General features: G+C 39.6%; 1 protein-coding gene across 1 annotated transcript in view; it reads left to right on the forward strand.

Annotated features, from left to right (window-relative positions):
- Window positions 1-23,088, forward strand: part of GDPD1 (glycerophosphodiester phosphodiesterase domain containing 1) — a 79,776-nt gene that overhangs the window by 42,943 nt on the left and 13,745 nt on the right. Inside the window, exons 5-8 of the mRNA XM_075196591.1 lie at window positions 4,083-4,204; window positions 13,668-13,757; window positions 14,840-14,973; window positions 16,396-16,455. Of these exons, the coding sequence (XP_075052692.1) occupies window positions 4,083-4,204; window positions 13,668-13,757; window positions 14,840-14,973; window positions 16,396-16,455 (406 nt within the window). The remainder of the gene's footprint in view (window positions 1-4,082; window positions 4,205-13,667; window positions 13,758-14,839; window positions 14,974-16,395; window positions 16,456-23,088) is intronic.

Genomic DNA, 23,088 nt, shown 5'->3' on the forward strand with positions numbered 1-23,088 from the left:
TAGGTATAAAAAATAAGGAAAAGTTTTTTTGTTTTGTTTGTTTTGAAAAAAACTTTATAAGTGCAGCAGTTACAAAAGTAATACACCAAAACATTTATAAAATATTCAAACAAAAAGAGTTTGGGGAGGGGAAAAAAGAAAAACCATAATGTAAGTGTTGTTCATTATCACAAGTTAACATTACAGTGATAAATCATGAAAAATAAAATAAAACTAACAACAGAAACATACTGTTTCTAGAACCCCTCTCAAATCCTCTGATAAAATAATTTAATAAATTAGGAAAATAAAAGATCCTAAAGAAAATGCTGATTTTGCATTTATTTTTATATAGATGAATGGGAGGGTAAGGGCAGGAAATACCCACTAAATATAAACATGGGTTTAATTAAGACCGGGAATTGAAGTGCCATTTAACAGGTACCAGGGACTCCGAACTTTACGAAATTATTCTTAGAAGTTATTCTGGAAGTTTATTCCAGGGAGGCAATAAAGCCTACTCTTTTCCAGTATTTTGCTATAAGGGTTTATATCTACGCTAATAGATGTTTTAGCTGTGCACCTTCTAATGTCATCCCATCCCTCGTCGTCCAAGGATGTTCCAAGTCCTACAAACTTTTCAAAATGAGCAGTGTTATAAGAAGACATATTTGTCCATCATACATACTTATATACATAGTAACACATGTACACATAATTGGTACATGGATATTTTGCGCCATACACCCAATATATTACATACACTGTACATAAAAGATATATTTTCCATTGATTTAAAAAAAAAAATGAGATCATATATAATTCACTTATTTCTACAATCGTGTTCATTTAGAGAGGTCTACTTATTGCTTACTGACTAGTAAACACTTAACAATGTCTTAGAGACCATTCTTTCCTTTTCTCATTATCCCTTACAGAGATCACATTGACATATCTGCACATATAGGGCCTGATCCATGATCGTACGCAACTTAAAAAAAAAATAAAAAAATAGCACACAGAACTTGAGCGTAGTTTCGACCGTATTTAAATTGAAGTGGATCTCAAGATGTGTTTTTCTATATGAATCTAGGTGAAAGTACGCTCTGCCTAAACGGTACAATCTTTATGTAGACAGACAGAATAGATTACAGTATACGCAGTATATGTGCAATATAAGGTCACATCAAAACGAATACAAAAATATTTTATTATAAGATAATTGAACAATTATTGACATTATAATCATTCATATAAATATGAATTTTAAATGTTTTTAATTTTGTTTGTACATTATTACATAAATCAATCTTTAAGTATGTACTGTAGATAAAATGGGTTTTTATGGTCTATCTTACTTGCATACACATGTTCTGTGCTAGCTAGTGGAATGTATACATACAGTTTTTAAAACAAAGACCATGCCATATCAGTCTTCACTGTCAATTAGCACTTACACCTGCCCTGTAGCTGATGCAAATGATACGGTTGAAACTGCGTGTATATACAAGAAACCCAGGACTTGAATGGTGTATCTGCATCGGAACACGTCCTTACTGTACATTGCGTACATTAGTCTGCCCTTCCTTCCCCTGTTCCACCCTCAAGTCATAGGCTGTCTTAAGTGTCATTTGTGTTTGAACATGAATTGCCTTCATTGCTATAATGTCCGTTTATGAGCATGCCCAGACCTATTTCACACAATATACGATACCAAATGGACATACGTCCGAACATGAATCAGGCCCATAGTATTCAGTCCATTTTATGGCTTGCTGTGTGATAGTGAAGAAAGAAGACTGTAAAGGTGCAGAGGGCAGTGTAATAGAAGGAGAGCGATGGATTCATCTGGAGTTCACCAATACACAAGATTTCAGCAAATTATTGAGCTGGCAGCTTCTGCAAATTTCTATAAAATGATCCCAGCAACAGCTATATATTTGTGACTGGTATGAAGTGAACAGCAGGCATATTAATGCTTCATGTTTCTCCAAGAGCACCTCCCTTCCCTCTCATGACTGGTTCCTAGCTCCCAACATGCAGAAGAACCAATCAGTGAGAAGCCAGGGAAGGTGTTCTGAAGCTAGATGTGACTTGGTATAAAAGTATGCCCTGCACACTCTATACGTCTGATTTAGAGTAGGCCTCAATTTTGTGACTCAAACATAGGCATAAACCTAATGGTGCAAAATTGTGGTCTTGTGTATTATGAGTTGTACATATCTTAAGAAACGTACAAGTAGAAATATGTATCCACAATGCAAATGAATGGAGAAGTCAATACGCTTCAGCCAATAAGAGCAGCTTGTGTCTGTTTGGCTGGAGCTTGAGAAAATCACTCTAGCTGTTCATTTATTTATCCCTTGAGGTAAATTAAGTTCATTTAATCATTTTGTGACTCCCTTTAGAAGCCAGTATCAACGCCGTTATATGCTTATTTACTTTCATTCCAACTGAACCTTACCAGGGCTTACTGGGATTTGTAGTTTAATAACAGTAGCTTATAGTAAAACACACAGACACTTATTGTTTAAGTATTTTAATTAATCCATTTAATAATAATTTTTCCCCACAACACTATCACCTTAGCATCCACTGCCCAAGTAATTCCAGGAGGAGCCCCAGTGCCTTCTGCTCAAACTGGTTTGCCCTGAAGGTGGTGTTTTCGGGTATGATGTCCCTAGGGAATTCCACCCCATGCTGGGGCTGGGTCACATTATGACAGGTACGCAACGCTGCGGATCTCCCTGGTTCTGTGTGACCAGCTCAGGCTGACAAAGCCTGGTCATGGCTGCTGCTTTTGTCTCAAGCACTCTTGCTTTAGTGGTGACCTGCCCAGGCTATAGGTGCTGGATACTTATCTTAGGAGGGGGCAAAGCACTTTTTTAAAATAATTGAACACCATAATCACTTATCTTTAGGCCTTTGTGAGTGGCTATAGATATGCCTCCTAGAAAACGTGGCTGTTGCTGTGGCCTAGACAAAGTAGGCAGCATCTCCTGGGATAGTAATGTGGCTACTCATTACAACGTGGCAAAGTGCAGTTTTGTGGGCTGCAGTTTGCCTTACATCCAACTTTAAATCAGGCCCTATATGTTCGGACCATAAAATGCACAGATATTTTAAGGGAAAAAAATGAAGATATTAAAAGTGAGTCTTATGGTCTAAAAAATCTGGTACTCACATTCCATAAAAGCTTAACATATCTAATGCTTCTATCTATAGGCTATAATATTATTGTCACTTTGAACAATGTACATACCTTTTATAATCAGTCATGTTCAATATGTTTATGACACTCTTCCTTCTATCAACGTTTATCTGAAATATCTAAAAAAAAATGATATATACTTAAGCTTGAGATATATATATATATATATATATATATATATATATATGTGTATATATATATATATATATATATATATATATATATATACACACATACACATACAAGTTAACCCGTGCATGATACTCATGCATTCTAGTCAAATCAAGCTACTTAAGGTGTTAAAAAAGGTTCTTGTCATGCATTTGGGCCTAGCCCAGGCCTCCTCAGGGGAAGAGCGTTACTTCCCAACGCAAGCGCCCTTTTTTAACGTGGTTTTGTTCACATGTCACCACCTCATCATTCTTCTCCATCACCTCATCCTTCATCGCCACATCAATCCAGACACAGGGATCTCTCTCAGCGGTCCTGAGTATCACACTCCTCTCGCTCTGTCACCCCCGGCAACCACCAACCACTCCCCACTGTCACTCCTCCTTCAAGAAATATATATATATATATTTAAAATCTTTATAAACACTTTTAACAATTAACAAATTAAAAACATCTTAGTATACCAAATTTCAGCCCTTTCTGAGTTTTTTCCTCACACACACTAAGAATTTAGTAGGTCAGTGTATAACTCCGCCCAGCAGGTGGCGCTGCAGCTTGGTTTTTCTTTATTTTCCACACACACACAGACTAACACACGCCACTAGGCTTATATATATATTATATATATATATATGTGTATATATGTGTGTGTGTCAGTGTTGTGCCTACTGTATAGTGTTATATATTGCTCTGATAGTAACTGATGAGGAACATTCCGCAGATTGCTGTTGTTGTGCTGGAGAAGACAAACGTATCCCGCTGCTGAAGGAAGTGTTCGAAGCATTCCCAGAAACACCCATCAACATAGATATCAAAGTGAATAACGACATTCTTGTGAGGAAGGTATGTGAGGACTGTTGGCTGTAGCTTTACAACTGGCCAGTGCTGTGCTCAGTATCTTACAGACTCATTAGGAGTGATGGTAAAGCTCTATGTTTTCCTCCTTTTCTGCTTCTGATTTTAGGTAATTGTTAGATATTTTTTTAAAAACTGACCCTGTGTTTACTGTGACCCTTTGCCACTAATTGGAAGTAAGTTCTAAGTTCTGTGTTAGTAGATGGGTGGGTACTGTGTTGCAGGCCATCACAACTGCCACCAACCAACCTATTAATACTGACCTGCTGCTCTTCTTCTCCATGCTGGATACACCGGCTGCATGTCGTTTCCAGAAACAAATGTATAGTCTTGTCATTTGCTCACAATAGAAATACAAAACTCAATGTCACATTTATACTTTTTAACTCAGATGCAGTTTCACCACTTAATCTCTCTTACTTTCGTACTTTTCGTACAAGTTAGAATATTTAGTGAATTCACACCCAACATCCTACAAAGACTAAACAGCAGGACAGAGAGCTAGGAGATGGAGTGATGGTCTGCGCACAGCAGGAAAGAGCGCTAGGATATGGAGTGATGGTCTGCGGACTACAGGCTATTACCACTGGAATGGTGGAGGTTGATCTGCGGACAGCAGGACAGAGCTCTAGGAGATGAAGCGATCCACAGCTTGATCTCAGGTGGATGAGGACCAAGAACAGGCAACGAGGGTAGGAGGAAGGTGCCTTAAATAGGGTGAGGCAGTCTGAGGACAACTGAGGGCAGACTGGAGGCTTTAAGAAGAAGTCGGGTCTGCGCATGACTCGAACCTAAGATAGCGACCGGCCATGGGGAAGCAAGTACGCCAGCGGAGAGGTAAGTAAGCCGGGTCTCGGTTTAGATGAACCGAAGACCTGGCGTGTGACACTGGGACAAGGGTCAAAACAATACATTTCAGTGGCCAAAATATTACACTCTAAGAAAAGTTTGTACATTTTTTAAAGCATCAAGTAAACAACATTTTTAGGTTGCATATACTATAAATACAGAGATTATATATTTATGTGTGTATATATATATATATATTTGTGTGGAGAGAGAGAGAGGAGAGAGAGAGAGGAGAGAGAGAGAGGAGAGAGAGAGAGAGAGAGAGAGAGAGAGAGAGAGAGAGAGAGAGAGGAGAGAGAGAGAGAGAGAGAGAGAGAGATTCTATACGGGATCAATATTTCCACATATGCTTTGAGGTACAGCTAAAATTGTCATTCTTACATTTCAACTCCCTAGGCATATTCAAATATCTGATAACTTCTTGCCCATACAACATATAATGATAATGGTATATCATCTTCCATAGCCCATTATGATGGGGGGATACACAGCAAACATGATTGCTTTATGATATTTCCATCCCAAGATATTAAAGGGACACTGTTACCAAAATAATAAAATAACATTTTACAATATAACACAGAACCGAGTGTTGCTTTATCATCATCATCATCACTATTTATTTATATAGCGCCACTGATTCCGCAGCGGTGTACAGAGAACTCACTCACATCAGTCCCTGCCCCATTGGGGCTTATAGTCTAAATTCCCTAACACACACACACAGACTAGGGTCAATTTGTTAACAGCCAATTAACCTACCAGTATGTTTTGGAGTGTGGGAGGAAACCCACACAAACACAGGGAGAACATACAAACTCCACACAGATAAGGCCATGGTTGAGAATTGAACTCATGACTCCAGTGCTGTAAGTTGCTTTACTATATATTCTGTCTGTCTGCCTCTCTTACCACACTTTCAGACTTTAATTCCTGGGAGTAAAGTCTCACTTCAGGGCTACAGTAAAATATTTAGAATAAATGCAGCCTGCTGTTTACTTTAGCTTATAGCTGATTGAGAACTGTCACTGGGAAACAATAGGCAGCTTATACCAGTGAGAGAAATAGTCAAACGTACACAAACAGATGTTTCACTTTATTTGAATTTAGTGTGTCCTTTACCTTATTAGAGAAATGGGTTCTCGCTAACTTACTATTTTTAGTTTAGTAATAAGAACCACAATTTTTTTTCTTTCCTTTCTGTGATCAATTTGCAATCCCTGCAAAAGTATTGAATATGTTGGGAGGGAATGGGTTAATGCAGTCTGGCCGGATGCAAGTAGTGCTTTGATATACAGTATATACACCAGGATCTGTATTATGAATGATAACACTGAGTGGCTGCTATTGTTTATGACATGTACACAATAACAGAAATTAGAGCTGTGAGGATATTAGGTCCTTTAAACTTTCCCTGCCTTTTCAAATAGACTTGCCAGCATTATACTGTGTTGTGTTACTGTGCAGGGCTGTGTAATATGGTGTCATTTTATATAGAAAGGATTCTAATAATTACTGCTTGTTTAGTCAGTACATTGCTCGCTGTATATTTAGATTTGACGGCTGTGTCATATCATTTCCTTCCTGTACAGCTTTTGCTGTTAAGGAAAGAACAACTTAGAAACAAATGGTTCCTAAGGCATCTCCAGAGCTTCCTTTCTATTCTCTTTTGAAGAGGGATTTCACATGAGGCAGTTTGTGTTTATTGATATTTTCCTTCACTGAGACATCCAACTGGGAGTTATAATTTATAGCCGTTCAACAAACCCTGCACTCTGCTGTTCTCTGATAGTAACATCATTGCTCTTTGTTTATTGGCTTTGTGTTTTTTCAGTGTAACACTTTGCTACAACAGCTTCAGCGGTTATTATACATGTATCGGCCTTCATGCTCATGTAATTTAATTAAAGAGTCAGTGATTATGATAAAATAATTTAGAAAGTGTTGGATATAGAGTTGTGTTTGACACCACAATCTTCCTAGATCAGTTTGATAGGAGCCTCTGAAATCAAATCAATACATTTCTATGACAAATAAAGGAAACGCATATTGATTTTTTTCACATGTTTTTAATATTCTTCACATAAAATACAAACAAGTGGACACATTAATATATATTTAGTTGTGTTGTGGTGAGTAAATCTATGGTTGCCTTGTAGAGGCAGTACTCATAATATTATATAAAACAGAAGTTTAAAGTAGTTAGATTAATTTATGCTATATTTATTTGTAATAAAAGTTATCAAAATGTATATTGTTTATGTTTAACCAGTGGGTAGTGGTTCATTGGCAATCTTCCCAATCTAGTGCCACTGGGTTGTGAAAGAGAAAAATTAAAGATTTCTTCACTCACCTTGTGTGAAACTGCTGAACACATGAGGAAATAGGGTGTAGTCAGCATCGGTATGTTGACTACCAACGGGAATAGGCATGCAGTCAGCTGACAATGGCTCCTACATCCTGGCTCCTACATGTCTGCGCTCACCTGCCATATTGTTTGAGGAAGTCTTTAGCAATTCTACCTTACCCAGTTGAGGAAGCAACTAAAAACCATGCAACACTAAGATAGAGTTCAAACATTTACTGTTGGATGTATTAATGTACATAATAAATTAGTCAAATAACGATAGTGACTTGTAAAAAGAGTAGGGTGAAACAGACTAAAAAATGCTGTGAAAGTTAAACAGTTGTGTAGATCCTGAACAGGTCAGTTATCATGCTACATCAGTTGACATTAAATATAGAGGATATATATGTCCTTTCTTGTTATCTAGGAGACCAGTTTTAGAAGTCAGTCTCAAAAAAGCCATCAGCCCTATAACCATAATGGTAAGGCAGGGATGGTCATTGCTGCTAGAGGGCAATTCTAATTCCATAGAACAAATTAAGATGCAGATCATAGATTTCTGTTTTGCTCTTCTGGAAGCTTGTCACTTAGCAACACAGCTAGTGGGTTAAATATCACAGACATTGCAATAGCTAAGAAACTGGACATTCTAAAGATCAGATTATCTCCACTAATGTTTAACAAAGATGAGGACAAACCTCCTGCTCACATGATAGAGACTAAGGGAATGCCTACTGATGCCATTCTTGTTGCTGCTGCTCCTCTGGTAGAATGTTGCTTGAATGGAAAGTATCAATGTCTGTGTGTAACATTGCAGAAACTGTCCAACTCCTAAAGGTATTGGCTTTTGCTACCTGGAACGCCCTTCTGCAAGTGATACACCGTTTGGATGGACTATTTTTATGACGTGAGTCAGCACTAAATTGTAAGATAGACAGACAGCTAGATATAAGGATGGATCATGAGTATCTCTGACAAAATCAACACAAGAATAACCTTATGATGCTAAAATGTCTAACTATTGAAAATAACAATTAATTTTAATAGAAAAGCTGCTGCTAAAGGGATATCTGCAAACCCCAAACAAAGAAACATTGATTTAAAAAGAAAGCAGCCCCCAACCAAATAACCTAAAATAATTAATAATAGTAAATTTTTATTAAATTAACCTGTCTCTCCAAAACAGTAGGTGAGCCCAAATCGAGCAATTATTATATTAATTAACTTATAACATATAGCAAAGCATATAATAATACAAATTAAAATACAATGATATTTGCTTGTTAATATACATATAAATGACCTGGAGCCAGATTTAAACCTCATGGGGCCCTAGGTAAGATACTGGTTTTGGGCCCCCCTCCCTGAAAAAATCCATAGCACTATAATTTTTTAGCATAACATACACCCCTATTCAGGGGCTGGCTGGCAGACTTTAGCCTGGTGGGGGGGTGCAAGCACATAGCACTGGCCCATAAATAGTGGCCCATTTGTAAAGGGTGATCTTTGGTACAATATATATTTCTCAATATAAAAAGAGGCTATTTTAGTGTTATTTAGTTTTATCTTAATTAATGAAAACAAAAACTTAAACAAAAAACAAACCTCACTTTATATTGCATTTTATTTTATATGTACCTTCTCCTTACAGCACTTTTTTTTTTACATACCTTGCTGATTATAATGGGGTATAAATCATAATATAGCAATAGATTATATAATATTCTATTACAGTACTGAATACAGGGGCTGATTTATCAACATGCAAAAAGCCCTTTTGCTTTAAAAACCTGTTTTTGCCAGTAAAGGGCTTGTTTTGGCTTCGTCCTATATACTAATAGGGTTATTATTTGTTTTAGGGTTAACCTAAAACAAATAATATGAGCGGTGCTACTGGTAGGATGAGCAGAGCACTAGGTGTCAATCTGACACCCTGGCCCAGAGCTGGATTAAGGCTCTGGGGGACCCATGGTACTTTAGACAGGGGGGACCCATATAATGTAACATGGTTATCATTTTAGACAAATACACAGGAAGAACTGTGCACTACAGTTAGGTGCGCGCAGCTCTGCCTTCACGAGCAGTACACAGTGAAGCGAGACATACCTCCCAACTGTACTTGCAGTCAGACCAAACCCTGACTAAGCGAGACAGTCACCCAAAATCGGGACTGCTCCAAAAAGATTCAGGACAGTTGGCAGACTGTCCTGCTCTCTCCTACCTGTGCTTGTCACTTTCACCACTTGTGGCTGCTGGTGTCTTTAAATCAGTTGCTGCTTGTCTGGATCCTGGAATGTTGGATGCCCTACTGAGAAATAAAATGGGTACATGAAATTTAGAAAACTCCAACCTGCCTCTGTGTTAAATCAATATAACACTCGCGGTTTATAATAAAGCCTCACTCCAGCCCAAAATTAAAATAGTATTCACATTTGATAAATACATCTACTCTACATTTAATAAATCTAACAATTTCCCACAAGCATCCCATTACAAAATTTCTAATCACATTTAATAAATAGACCTAATTTTCCCCAAACAGCCCCACATTCAATTAATATCTCTGAAACCACCCCAGTATTAAATTAAAGATCCAATCACCCCATCTTAAACTTCATAGGCCCCACTATTAAATTGCCCCATAATCCACAAATAAAATAGCACCCATAATTAGCCCCAAACCTGCACTCCACCATTAAATTAATAGCCTACCTCCCACATTATATTAAGAGCCCCATTCCCTCACACATTCTATTAACATACAGGCCCACACAAACACACACACACATTATATTAATATACTGGCCCCCTCACACACACACACATATTAATATACTGGCCCCCTCATAAACACACATATTAATATTTTGGCCCCCTCACACACATACATATTAATATACTGCCCCCCCCCCCCTCCCCGCCACACACACACACACACACACAATGTACTGGCCCCTCCTCTCACACACAATGTACTGGTCCCCTCTCTCTCACACACACACAATGTACTGGCCTCCTCTTTTACACACACACACACAAGGTACTGGCCCCCTCTCTCACACACACAATATATACTGGCCCACACAAACACACACTATATACTGGCTCCTTCACTTTGTCTCAATCTATTTTTCATTATCTCTCCATGTCTCACTTCTGTGTACCTTTTGTCTGTCTCCTAAACATCTTGTTTACCTCAACCTATGTGCCTCCGTTATTTTACTTACCTTTCTATTGAATTTTTCTCTTCTGTATTCCTCTTGTCTGTTGCTCTTGTCTTCTTTCTTCTCCGGGGCGCTGCTCCTCTCTGCTCCTCGGTGAGTCCTCACTGAAAATGATGTCGGGCATGATGACGTCACACCCGACATTCAGTGGGACAGAGCAGAGAGGAGGAGAGACTGCTGGGAGCCGCCGCACGGTTAGGTGACTGATTTTTTTTATTGTTCCCGAACGCAATTTGCTTTACTATGTCGGCGGACAGAGGGGGGTGGCAGGCAGAGGGGAGCGCCCCTCCGTCTTGCCACTCACCGCTGGCCCTGGAGGGGCCCTCTGGGGACCACTGGGCCCTAGGCAGTTGCCTAGGTTGCGGTAAATTCGCCCCTGCCTGGAGTCACACATGGATAGTACCACACAATAGTAGGGAGTTGATATCCCTTAAATTAAGAACAATGAATATCCCAAATAAAATCCAATTAAATCAAAAGCTGCTGAGTTAAATGCCATATATAACAACTCACATATAAAGAAAAATGTAATGAAACGTTAATTAATAAACCATTAACACTAGCAAAGTTTCTAATATATCTGTCTGTCTGTGTGTGTGTGAAAAAAAAAACAACAAGTTGCAGCGCCACCTGCTGGGCGGAGTTATACACTGACCTACTAAATTCTTAGTGTGTGTGGGAAAAAAAATTCAAAAAGGGCTGAAATTTGGTAGGGCTCAAACTCATTTTCGTGAGGTAATATTACCTCATGAACACACATGTGTAGAGGCGTACGTTAGTGTGTGTGTGTGGAAAAAACTATTTTCTCAGAAAGGGCTCATCCAATTGACCTGAAATTTGGTATACTGACATTATTTGACAAAAAAATTAGAATAGTCAAGTCGGTTAACTTCCATCATCCCCCTTTCCCCCCGTGGGAGGGGTAGTAAAGGCTAAATTTACGAGTTGAGGGGTCAAACTCATTTTCGTGAGGTAATTTTACCTCATGAACACACATTAAAAAGGCCGCTTGCGTCGGGAAGTAACGCTCTTCCCCTGAGGAGGCCTGGGCTAGGCCCAAATGCATGACAAGAACCTTTTTAAGACCTTAAGTAGCTTGATTTGACTAGAATGCATGAGTATCATGCACGGGTTAACTTGTAATTATATATGTATCTCATAAAATAATACGGGCTCACATGTCATAAAAATATATATTTTTTAGTAGAAGAGTTAGGTAACTATATAATTAAAAAATAAATTAAAAATATAGAAATCTATAACTAATTGTAAACTTAAAGGTGCAAGCAAACAAACAAAGCAAGCAAAGTGATTTTATCATTACTGTAATTTCTGCTATAAACATACTGCACAGTGCTATTACAATTGTGTATTAGAAAAACAATAGAGGAGGAGATTGATATCAGACCCTATGCAGGAAGATGGATCTTTAATCTTAGCTCCTTTTTCCCAGAAGGTCTCAATGAAACTATTGAATTAAATATTTTTTATTATTATTTAATTAGTGGGGGTTTTTCAATGCATGTCCTATTTTTGCTTGTATATTTTTTGTTTCCTTTATAGGATGGTGGGTTTTAATACTGCTCCATTCATTTATCTGATTTTTTAAATGTATATATAAACTATTATTTTTTATGGTTTTGAATTTGGGGATATACACATTTTACTTATAGAGTGTTTAAGTATATTTTTTATATACTTATATTGGTTTAGCATATAGTATATTTTGTTTATTCTTGTTCATATGTAAATAAAAAACACATCATTTGTATAGGCACGTAAGGAGTTAGGCTTTGCATATTATATATAGTTCACCTTTTGGAGTAACTGTTCACTATACTTTTGAGGAAATCAGCTTCAATAGAGAAGAAAGGTGGTGGGTAGGGAAAAGGGGACATTGTGCTATATATATATATATATAAATATAATTGTTTATCTGCATATGACAAGCGATTGTCATTGGTTATTTTCTAGGTATTCTGAACCGCAAGTGATTTTTTTGTGGCTAAGTTTTGCACAACCATCGACTTGTTTAATCACCCAGTTGGAGAACTTTGGTTGTGTAGCCTGCATTGCAAAGGGGAAGGAGATACATGTTGTGCCGGTTCTGTTACTCGTTTGGACTCTAGGAGATCTATTTGCTAAACTGTGGTTTGAAAAAGTGGAGATGTTGCCTATAGCAACCAATCAGATTCTAGCTGTCATTTTGTAGAATGCACCAAATAAATGAACGCTAAAATCTGATTGGTTGCTATAGGCAACACCTCCACTTTTTCAAACCTGTAGTTTAGTAAATATACCCCTAAGTAACTAGGGGAGACTTCCCCAGAGCCATAGTTATAACTATGACTTCCCCCATAAGTGACTTCTTTACTGGATTGGAGTATAGCTCCAGGTATCAGCATAGTGGAATTAATGTTCTATAGACTCAATTCAAGCATCGTGGATCTATATTAGCATTTAAAGTGTGTCTTATGACATTTGGAATGATGGGTTTGTACTTTTGAGTGCAACATCGCTCCGTTGAAATTGGAAGTTTCCAATTACAGTACTACTGTGATTTATTTATGTTACTTCAATACATCGTGCAGTGACTGATTCTTTGGCTCCTAGGAGTATATTTATTTTTTCTACACTGATGTTAATTGACATATAGTTATTCATGTATGACACTTTATATGTCTAAGGAGCCTTATGGTGTTGTGAGATGTTTTCTATATAGCTGTACAAGTAACAGATTATATGTCATGTGAATCTACAGCACTGTTCTATGCCGGAGAGATTACTATGTTATAGAACTATAATTTCCTTATTTTAGATGTTATTTTAGATGTTATATTGCTATTTCTATTTGGTAATAAATGTATTTTTTAATGCTTAGCCAGTAACAATATTTATCTTTATTTAGTGTATATGGATATTTGTACCCTTATATACTCTCACAATTTGTGACTGTTGCCTGCAATTGTATTTTATTATAGAATCCTTTTGGAAATTTTCCATTTACTGTGAGCTTTGTTTGTCCCCACAGGTATCAGAACTTGTAAGAGAATACAAGAGAGAGCAGCTGACTGTGTGGGGTAATGCAGACTACGAGATTGTTCAGAAGTGCCACAAAGAGGTAAGGACAGATTACATCTGGTCCAATCATCTGTATTTCTGTACTGCTGTATAGTATGTTACAGTCAGTGTCTCCTCTAGTGCCAGTCACACACTCTGGACGTGGAATAGTAATAGAGGGCTGAAGTGAATGACACCTTGCTTACATAAGATGCATGAAATTATTTCCACTGGTAATCTGGTGATACCATGCTTGTGTTATACACTGTAAGCCAGCTATGCACACTGCACCTCTATATTTGCTGCATATATATGTCCTGCACCCACTGCCAATTTTAGTGCGGACACCATTTACTTTGAGAGTACATTTTTTATTTTATTTTTTATTTCTGCAAGCTGTTTTAGTATATCATTGCTGTTACTGAGTCACATGTGTACTATATATTGCTTCCAAATTCTCGCTTTTCTGTGGTCTGCTGCCATCTATTGGCTGTATTATGGAATAGTAGTTAATAGGAAAGCCTCATTAAATAATTCAAATATACTTGACAAAATGATAAACGGTAAACCTTCCCCTTAATATTTAATTTATCTGTGTGGAGTAAGCACTTAATACACTTTCCCCTGATTGCATATTTTGTTGATGTATCATTTTTATAAATACATTACATATTTCTGATAAACCAATGCAGTCTTAGGCTGATTCCTGTCTGGAAACAGCACATAGTTAATACAAAACTACTTTTGCAGCCTTTAGAAAGGTTTTATTTAAATGAGTCATTATGCAATCTGTTTTCTTTTATCATTTACGTATTTGTTGCAACTCCATATAGAAGCCTCTCACTTTTCATCTGATGTCGGAGTTTTGAAACAACAATCCCATATCAGTGCCACCTGCTGGAAGATGCAGTGTGGTGCATGCGTCATCCAAGGACATGTATTGATCAGTAGGTGACTCAATGACTTCTGTGCATTTAGCTGAAAAGTGACATTTTGCACAATGGAGATTCAGGGTTGTGAACATGTTGTAGGAGGTTTTTCTTATAAGATTACAAGACTGTAAATTGTATTATTACTATACTATAACAGTTCTATAGCTTCAAGATAAGCAAAATAGAATAATTGCTTTTGTTACATTTCTAGAACTGCAACATCCCTCTGCTCTTCTGCTTTCAACGGGTCCTACTCCTGGTTGGGTTATTTTATACAGGACTCCTGCCCTTCTTTCCAATCCGGGAACAATTCCTAGAGATTCCAATGCCATCTATAATCACCAAGTAAGGCACATATACACACACTCTCTCAATATATATATATATATATATATGTACATATATCTAATATATAAAAGCCTAGCGGCGTGTGTTAGTGTGTGTGTGTGTGTGTGTGTGGAAAAAACTACCTGGTGACAGTGTGCTTAAGCTGCAGCGCCACCTGCTGGGCGCAGTTATATACTACACTGACCTACTAAATTCTTAACATTATCTTCTAATCTAATATATAAAAGCCTAGCGGCGTGTGTTAGTGTGTGTGTGTGTGTGTAAAAAAACTATTTTCGCAGAAAGGGCTCATCCAATTTACCTGAAATTTGGTATACTGACATTATTTGACATAAAAATTATAATAGTTAAGTCAGTTAACTTCCATCATCCCCCCTTCCCCCCGTGAGAGGGGTAGTAAAGGCTAAATTTACGAGTTGAGGGCTCAAACTCATTTTCGTGAGGTAATTTTACCTCATGAACACACATTAAAAAGGGCGCTTGCGTCGGGAAGTAACGCTCTTCCTCTGAGGAGTCCTGGGCTAGGCCGAAATGCATGACAAGAACCTTTTTAAGATCTAGTTTAATTGGCTATGTGTGAAGTCAGGGATTTATTACCACTGCAGTGGGCAGCTAAATGGTAAAAGATGATTTAAAGGGTTTAATGTCAATGCTTATTCACACCTATGATGGCCTGTTGGATAATATTATTTTTCTTGCAAAATGTTCTTACCTCATGAACACACATGCTGTGTTAGTGTGTGTGTGTGTGTGTGGAAAAAACTACAGGGTGACAGAGTGCTCAAGCTGCAGCGCCACCTGCTGGGCGGAGTTATATACCACACTGACCTACTAAATTCTTAACATTATCTAATTTATAAAAGCCTAGCGGCGTGTGTGTGTGGCGATGAAGATGACAAGAACCTTTTTAACACCTTAAGTAGCTTGATTTGACTAGAATGCATGAGTATCATGCACGGGTTAACTTGTGTATATATATATATATATATATATATATATATATATATATTTATATATATTTATATATATAAATGTGTATATATATATATATATATATATATATATAAATGTGTAATATAAATGTGTAATATATATATATATATATATATATATATATATATATATATATATAGTATTTATATATTGAACTCCAACAAGACATAGGTAAAATATAGGTTATGTGTATTTCCGTGGTAAAAGTAGTAATTAGTAATCAGCATAATATTGATTGACATAAATGGACCATATACTTAAATAAAAGTAAAGGAAAAAAAAACAGGAAAAGTGTGACATGGGAAGCCCGGTGTACTAGAACAATAGACATAAACAGACTATCATATGTCTGAAATACTTACATATAGATAAACTGGAAAGTCTGCAAATGTTAATCTCAAATTCTGTTTTCTCCATTCTCTGCAGGCTTAAGGATCCTACAAAAATGAGCAGAAGTCACAAATTTGTAGTGTGGCTGGCAGATGCGTAAGCAGTGCTTTCTTTATTTCTATTAAATATTATATGTGTAATGTTGTGCTGTCCGACATCATTGTTACAGAGGGAAGTGTTTGGGATCCATGCAGTGGGGAAAGCCATATACACAATGATGCATTCTTTCATGATAACAGCAACCATATCATTCTCAATACCTTACAAATGCATAAAATAAAAGCAACAAGAATTAAACAAGTAGCATCATTTCCCAGGACACACATTTCAAGTACCTCAACCCTGGACAGATGTTGCACTTAATATTGCTCAATATATTTAACTTGTAAAGTAACTGAATGATCAGGACAGCATACGTGAGTTTAAAGAAACACAGTGCTCTCCCCAGAAAATTTTGCCAGCCGAGCTGCATTAAAAAGCAGCCGGGTGGCGGTAGTTGTAATACTTTGCAATAATATTGAAAAATGTTGGAGGTTATTGCCCACACCTGCCAGGATTGATCAGACTGGTGGTCAGTGGTCTAACACACACTGCTGGCTGTAGTGCCTGTTATAATAGGAGAAACATTGGTTTATTCTATTGTAATAGGACTCTGCTGGGCTCCAAGAGCCGGGTGGCAAGTAACAACAGCCGGGTGGAGCACACGGGAAGTAGGTGCTGGGGAGAACACGGAAACAGATTAAAGCTTCATTCACATCTATACTCTGTATTTGCAGTTGATTACAGTGCATTTTCATAGGTTAAACCATATAAAAAGAACAGCCATAGGGAACAGTGAAGAACTCTCCTGCTCATTCAATACTAACGTACACTAAACTTCAAGGTGCTGAAATAAAAACCATTCTCAGCACATTGAAGTTTGGCATTATCATGGGAAATAATGTTCTTCATGGCTGCTCCTTTTTTTTCTTCCAGTTTAAATTAGGGATGAGCGCGCTCGGATTTCTGAAATCCGAGCCCACCCGAACGTTGCGGATCCGAGTCGGATCCGAGACAGATCCGGGTATTGGCGCCAAATTCAAAAGTGAAACTGAGGCTCTGACTCATAATCCCGTTGTCGGATCTCGCGATACTCGGATCCTATAAATTCCCCGCTAGTCGCCGCCATCTTCACTCGGGCATTGATCAGGGTAGAGGGAGGGTGTGTTAGGTGGTCCTCTGTGCTGTTTAGTTCTGTGCTGTTTAGTTCTGTGCTGTTTAGTTCTGTGCTGTTTAGTTCTGTGCTGTTTAGTTCTGTGCTGTTTAGTTCTGTGCTGTTTAGTTCTGTGCTGTTTAGTTCTGTGCTGTTTAGTTCTGTGCTGTTTAGTGCTGTGCTGTTTAGTGCTGTGCTGTGCTGTGCTGTGCTGTGCTGTGTTCTGCAGTATCAGTCCAGTGGTGCTGTGTGCTGTGCTCTGTCCTTCTGAGGTCAGTGGTGCTGCTGGGTCCTGTGCTGTGTCCTGTTCAGTCCAGTGGTGCTGTGTCCTGTGCTCTGTGCTTCTAAGGGCATAGTTATTTCCCCAATATTCCCCTGTGTTTAAAAAAATAAAAAAAAGTTTTTTTTATAAAATACCAAAAACTACTTTAATATTTTTTAATTACCACAAAATTTTCACAACCAATCCTGCAGTATAAGCCCATTGGTACTGCAATATTACCAAGTTCACACATTCAGCAGTAAAAGTCCAGTGGTACTGCAATATTACAAAGTTTACACATTCTGCAGTATCAGTCCAGTGGTGCTGTGTCCTGTGCTCTGTCCTGCTGAGTTCCGTAGTGCTGCTGGGTCCTGTGCCGTGTCCTGTTCAGTCCAGTGGTGCTGTGTCCTGTGCTCTGTGCTTCTAAGGGCATAGTTATTTCCCCATTATTCCCAAGTTTGTAAAAAATAAAAAAAAAGTAAAAAAAAATAAAAAATTTAAAAAAAAAAAAAATATATAATAATTATAACCAAATTTGCAAAACCAATCCAGCATTATAAGTCCATTGGTACTGCAATATTACCAAGTTCACACATTCAGCAGTAAAAGTCCAGTGGTACTGCAATATTACAAAGTTTACACATTCTGCAGTATCAGTCCAGTGGTGCTGTGTCCTGTGCTCTGTCCTGCTGAGTTCCGTAGTGCTGCTGGGTCCTGTGCCGTGTCCTGTTCAGTCCAGTGGTGCTGTGTCCTGTGCTCTGTGCTTCTAAGGGCATAGTTATTTCCCCATTATTCCCAAGTTTGTAAAAAATAAAAAAAAAGTAAAAAAAAATAAAAAATTAAAAAAAATAAAAAAATATATAATAATTATAACCAAATTTGCAAAACCAATCCAGCATTATAAGTCCATTGGTACTGCAATATTACCAAGTTCACACATTCTGCAGTATCTTGTGCTACATATAATGGAGACCAAAAATTTGGAGGATAAAGTAGGGAAAGATCAAGACCCACTTCCTCCTAATGCTGAAGCTGCTGCCACTAGTCATGACATAGACGATGAAATGCCATCAACGTCGTCTTCCAAGCCCGATGCCCAATCTCGTAGTACCGGGCATGTAAAATCCAAAAAGCCCAAGTTAAGAAAAAGTAGCAAAAAGAGAAACTTAAAATCATCTGAGGAGAAACGTAAAGTTGCCAATATGCCATTTACGACACGGAGTGGCAAGGAACGGCTTAGGCCCTGGCCCGTGTTCATGACTAGTGGTTCAGCTTCACCCACGGATCTTAGCCCTCCTCCTCCTCCCCCCCCCTACAAAAAATTGAAGAGAGTTATGCTGTCAGCAACAAAACAGCAAACAACTCTGCCTTCTAAAGAGAAATTATCACAAATCCCCAAGGCGAGTCCAAGGGTGTTGGTGGTTGTCAAGCCTGACCTTCCCATCACTGTACGGGAAGAGGTGGCTCGGGAGGAGGCTATTGATGGTGTAGCTGGCGCTGTGGAGGAACTTGATGATGAGGATGGTGATGTGGTTATTGTAAATGAGGCACCAGGGGGGGAAACAGCTGATGTCCATGGGATGAAAAAGCCCATCGTCATGCCTGGTCAGAAGACCAAAAAATGCACCTCTTCGGTCTGGAGTTATTTTTATCCAAATCCAGACAACCAATGTATGGCAATATGTAGCTTATGTAAAGCTCAAATAAGCAGGGGTAAGGATCTTGCCCACCTAGGAACATCCTCCCTTATACGTCACCTGAATAACCTTCATAGTTCAGTGGTTAGTTCAGGAACTGGGGCTAGGACCCTCATCGGTACAGGGACACCTAAATCCCGTGGTCCAGTTGGATACACACCAGCAACACCCTCCTCGTCAACTTCCTCCACAATCTCCATCAGATTCAGTCCTGCAGCCCAAGTCACCAGCCAGACTGAGTCCTCCTCAATACGGGATTCATCCGAGGAATCCTGCAGCGGTACGCCTACTACTGCCACTGCTGCTGTTGCTGCTGTTAGTCGGTCATCTTCCCAGAGGGGAAGTCGTAAGACCGCTAAGTCTTTCACCAAACAATTGACCGTCCAACAGTCGTTTGCCATGACCACCAAATACGATAGTAGTCACCCTATTGCAAAGCGTATAACTGCGGCTGTAACTGCAATGTTGGTGTTAGACGTGCGCCCGGTGTCCGCCATCAGTGGAGTGGGATTTAGAGGGTTGATGGAGGTATTGTGTCCCCGGTACCAAATCCCCTCGAGATTCCACTTCACTAGGCAGGCGATACCAAAAATGTACAGAGAAGTACGATCAAGTGTCCTCAGTGCTCTTAAAAATGCGGTTGTACCCACTGTCCACTTAACCACGGACATGTGGACAAGTGGTTCTGGGCAAACGAAGGACTATATGACTGTGACAGCCCACTGGGTAGATGCATCCCCTTCCGCAGCAACAGCAACAGCTGCATCAGTAGCAGCATCTACAAAATGGCTGCTCATGCAAAGGCAGGCAACATTGTGCATTACAGGCTTTAATAAGAGGCACAACGCTGCCAACATATTAGAGAAAATGAGGGAAATTATCTCCCAGTGGCTTACCCCACTTAGACTCTCATGGGGATTTGTGGTGTCAGACAATGCCAGTAACATTGTGCGGGCATTAAATATGGGCAATTTCCAGCACGTCCCATGTTTTGCCCACACCATTAATTTGGTGGTGCAGCATTACCTCAAGAGTGACAGGGGTGTGCAGGAGATGCTTGCGGTGGCCCGCAAAATTGCTGGACACTTTCGGCATTCAGCCAGTGCCTACCGCAGACTAGAGGCACATCAAAAAAGCTTGAACCTGCCCTGCCATCACCTCAAACAAGAGGTTGTGACGCGCTGGAACTCCACCCTCTATATGCTGCAGAGGATGGAGGAGCAGCAAAAGGCCATTCAGGCCTACACAGCCACCTACGACATAGGCAAAGGAGTGGGGATGCGCCTGAGTCAAGCGCAGTGGAGACTGATTTCCGTGTTGTGCAAGGTTCTGCAGCCATTTGAACTTGCCACACGAGAAGTCAGTTCCGACACTGCCAGCTTGAGTCAGGTCATTCCCCTGATCAGGCTGTTGCAGAAGCAGCTGGAGAAAGTGAGGGAGGAGCTGGTAAGCCATTGCGATTACAGCAAGCATGTAGCTCTTGTGGATGTAGCCCTTCGTACGCTTTGCCAGGATCCGAGGGTGGTCACTCTTTTAAAGTCAGAGGAATACATTCTGGCCACCGTGCTCGATCCTCGGTTTAAAGCGTATGTTGTGTCTCTGTTTCCGGCGGACACAAATCTACAGCGGTGCAAAGACCTGCTGGTCAGGAGATTGTCCTCTGAAAAAGGACCGTGACATGCCAACAGCTCCACCCTCATTTTCTTCCACATCTATGGCTGCGAGGAAAAAGCTCAGTTTTCCCAAAAGAGGCACTGGCGGGGATGCTGATAACATCTGGTCCGGACTGAAGGACCTGCCAACCATTGCAGACATGTCTACTCTCGCTGCATTGGATGCTGTCACAATAGAAAAAATTGTGGATGATTACTTTGCTGACACCATCCAAGTAGACATGTCAGACAGTCCATATTGTTACTGGCAGGAAAAAAAGGCAGTTTGGAAGCCCCTGTACAAACTGGCTCTATTTTACCTGAGTTGTCCCCCCTCCAGTGTGTACTCGGAAAGAGTTTTTAGTGCAGCGGGGAACCTGGTCAGTGAGCGGCGAAGGAGGTTGCTTCCTCACAACGTTGAAAAAATGATGTTTATAAAAATGAATAATCAATTCCTCAATGAAGTACAGCACTGCCCTCCAGATACTACAGAGGGACCTGTGGTTGTGGAGTCCAGCGGGGACGAATTGATAATGTGTGATGAGGAGGAAGTACACACTGTAGGGGGAGAGGAATCAGAGGTTGAGGATGAGGACGACATCTTGCCTCAGTAGAGCCTGTTTAGTCTGTACAGGGAGAGATGAATAGCTTTTTTGGTGTGGGGGCCCAAACAAACCAATCATTTCAGTCAAAGTTGTTTGGTAGGCCCTGTCGCTGAAATGATTGGTTTGTTAAAGTGTGCATGTCCTATTTCAACAGCAGACCTCTCAACTGCAGCTCATCCCTCCTCTGCGGGGATAATGTCTCCTGTGCTCTGACACGTCACTCTGTGTACTCTCAGCCTCAGGATCTGACACTACAGCTACCATGCCTCTTGTAGCAGCCCTCACTCCAGGGCCTCTTCCATGTGCAGTGTCCCCCTCTCTCTTGGGTTCACTATAGTGGCATGGAGTTCTCCCCCTCATCCAGGGCACACATTCCTTGCCCTGGCTCAGTCACCACGCTCAGACTTCCAGGCAATGCTGGGGGAGCCTGGGAGCTTCCACCCCAGGTCCCCAGCTACAACTCTCCTCTCCTGTGTCTTCTCTCTCTTTCTGACACTTTAAAGATCGTGCCTTTAAATGAAAAAGTCAGTCTTGATTGCACGACTATGTGCAAGTGCAACAGGGACATTTTTTTGGGTTTACAAAGTCAAACAGTAACACTACGACCCTGTCTGTCTGGGGTCTGTCAATGACGAATTGTCTGGAGCATGTTTTGAGGAGGTATTGTGGCCCCGGTATCAAATTGGGTACCGGGGCCACCCCACTATGCAGTCCAGATACTTGTTTGGTGGAATTCCGACACGTGGAGGGTTTTTTAATTATATTGTGGCCTCGGTACCAAATTGTGTACCGGGGCCACCACACTACGCAGTCAAGATACTTGTTTGGTGGAATTCAGACCAGTTGAGGGTTTTATTATTATATTGTGTGGACCACTCTATCTATACCACACTACAACTCTATACCACTCTATTTCCTACTTTAATTCTATTTAATTCTATTTCCTACTTTAATTCTATTACTAATTAATTACCATAAAGAGGAACCAAAAAAACCAATTTTACCAAAAGTATAATATGACTTAGACTTACAAACACTACACTTGAAAGATCGTGCCTTTAAATGAAAAAGTAAGTCTTCATTGCACGACTATGTGCAACAGGGACAGTTTTTTTCTTTACAAAGTCAACTAATAACACTTGGACCCTGTCTGTCTTTAACATACTTAATGGGATCTCAATGACGAATTGTCTGTAGCATGTTTGGAGGAGGTATTGTGGCCCCGGTATCAAGTTGGGTACCGGGGCCACCCCACTACGCAGTCCAGATACTTGTTTGGTGGAATTCTGACACGTGGAGGGTGTATTTATTTTATTGTGGC

The sequence above is a fragment of the Mixophyes fleayi genome, chromosome 2 (genome assembly GCF_038048845.1).
Source record: "Mixophyes fleayi isolate aMixFle1 chromosome 2, aMixFle1.hap1, whole genome shotgun sequence".
NCBI lineage: Eukaryota > Metazoa > Chordata > Amphibia > Anura > Limnodynastidae > Mixophyes > Mixophyes fleayi.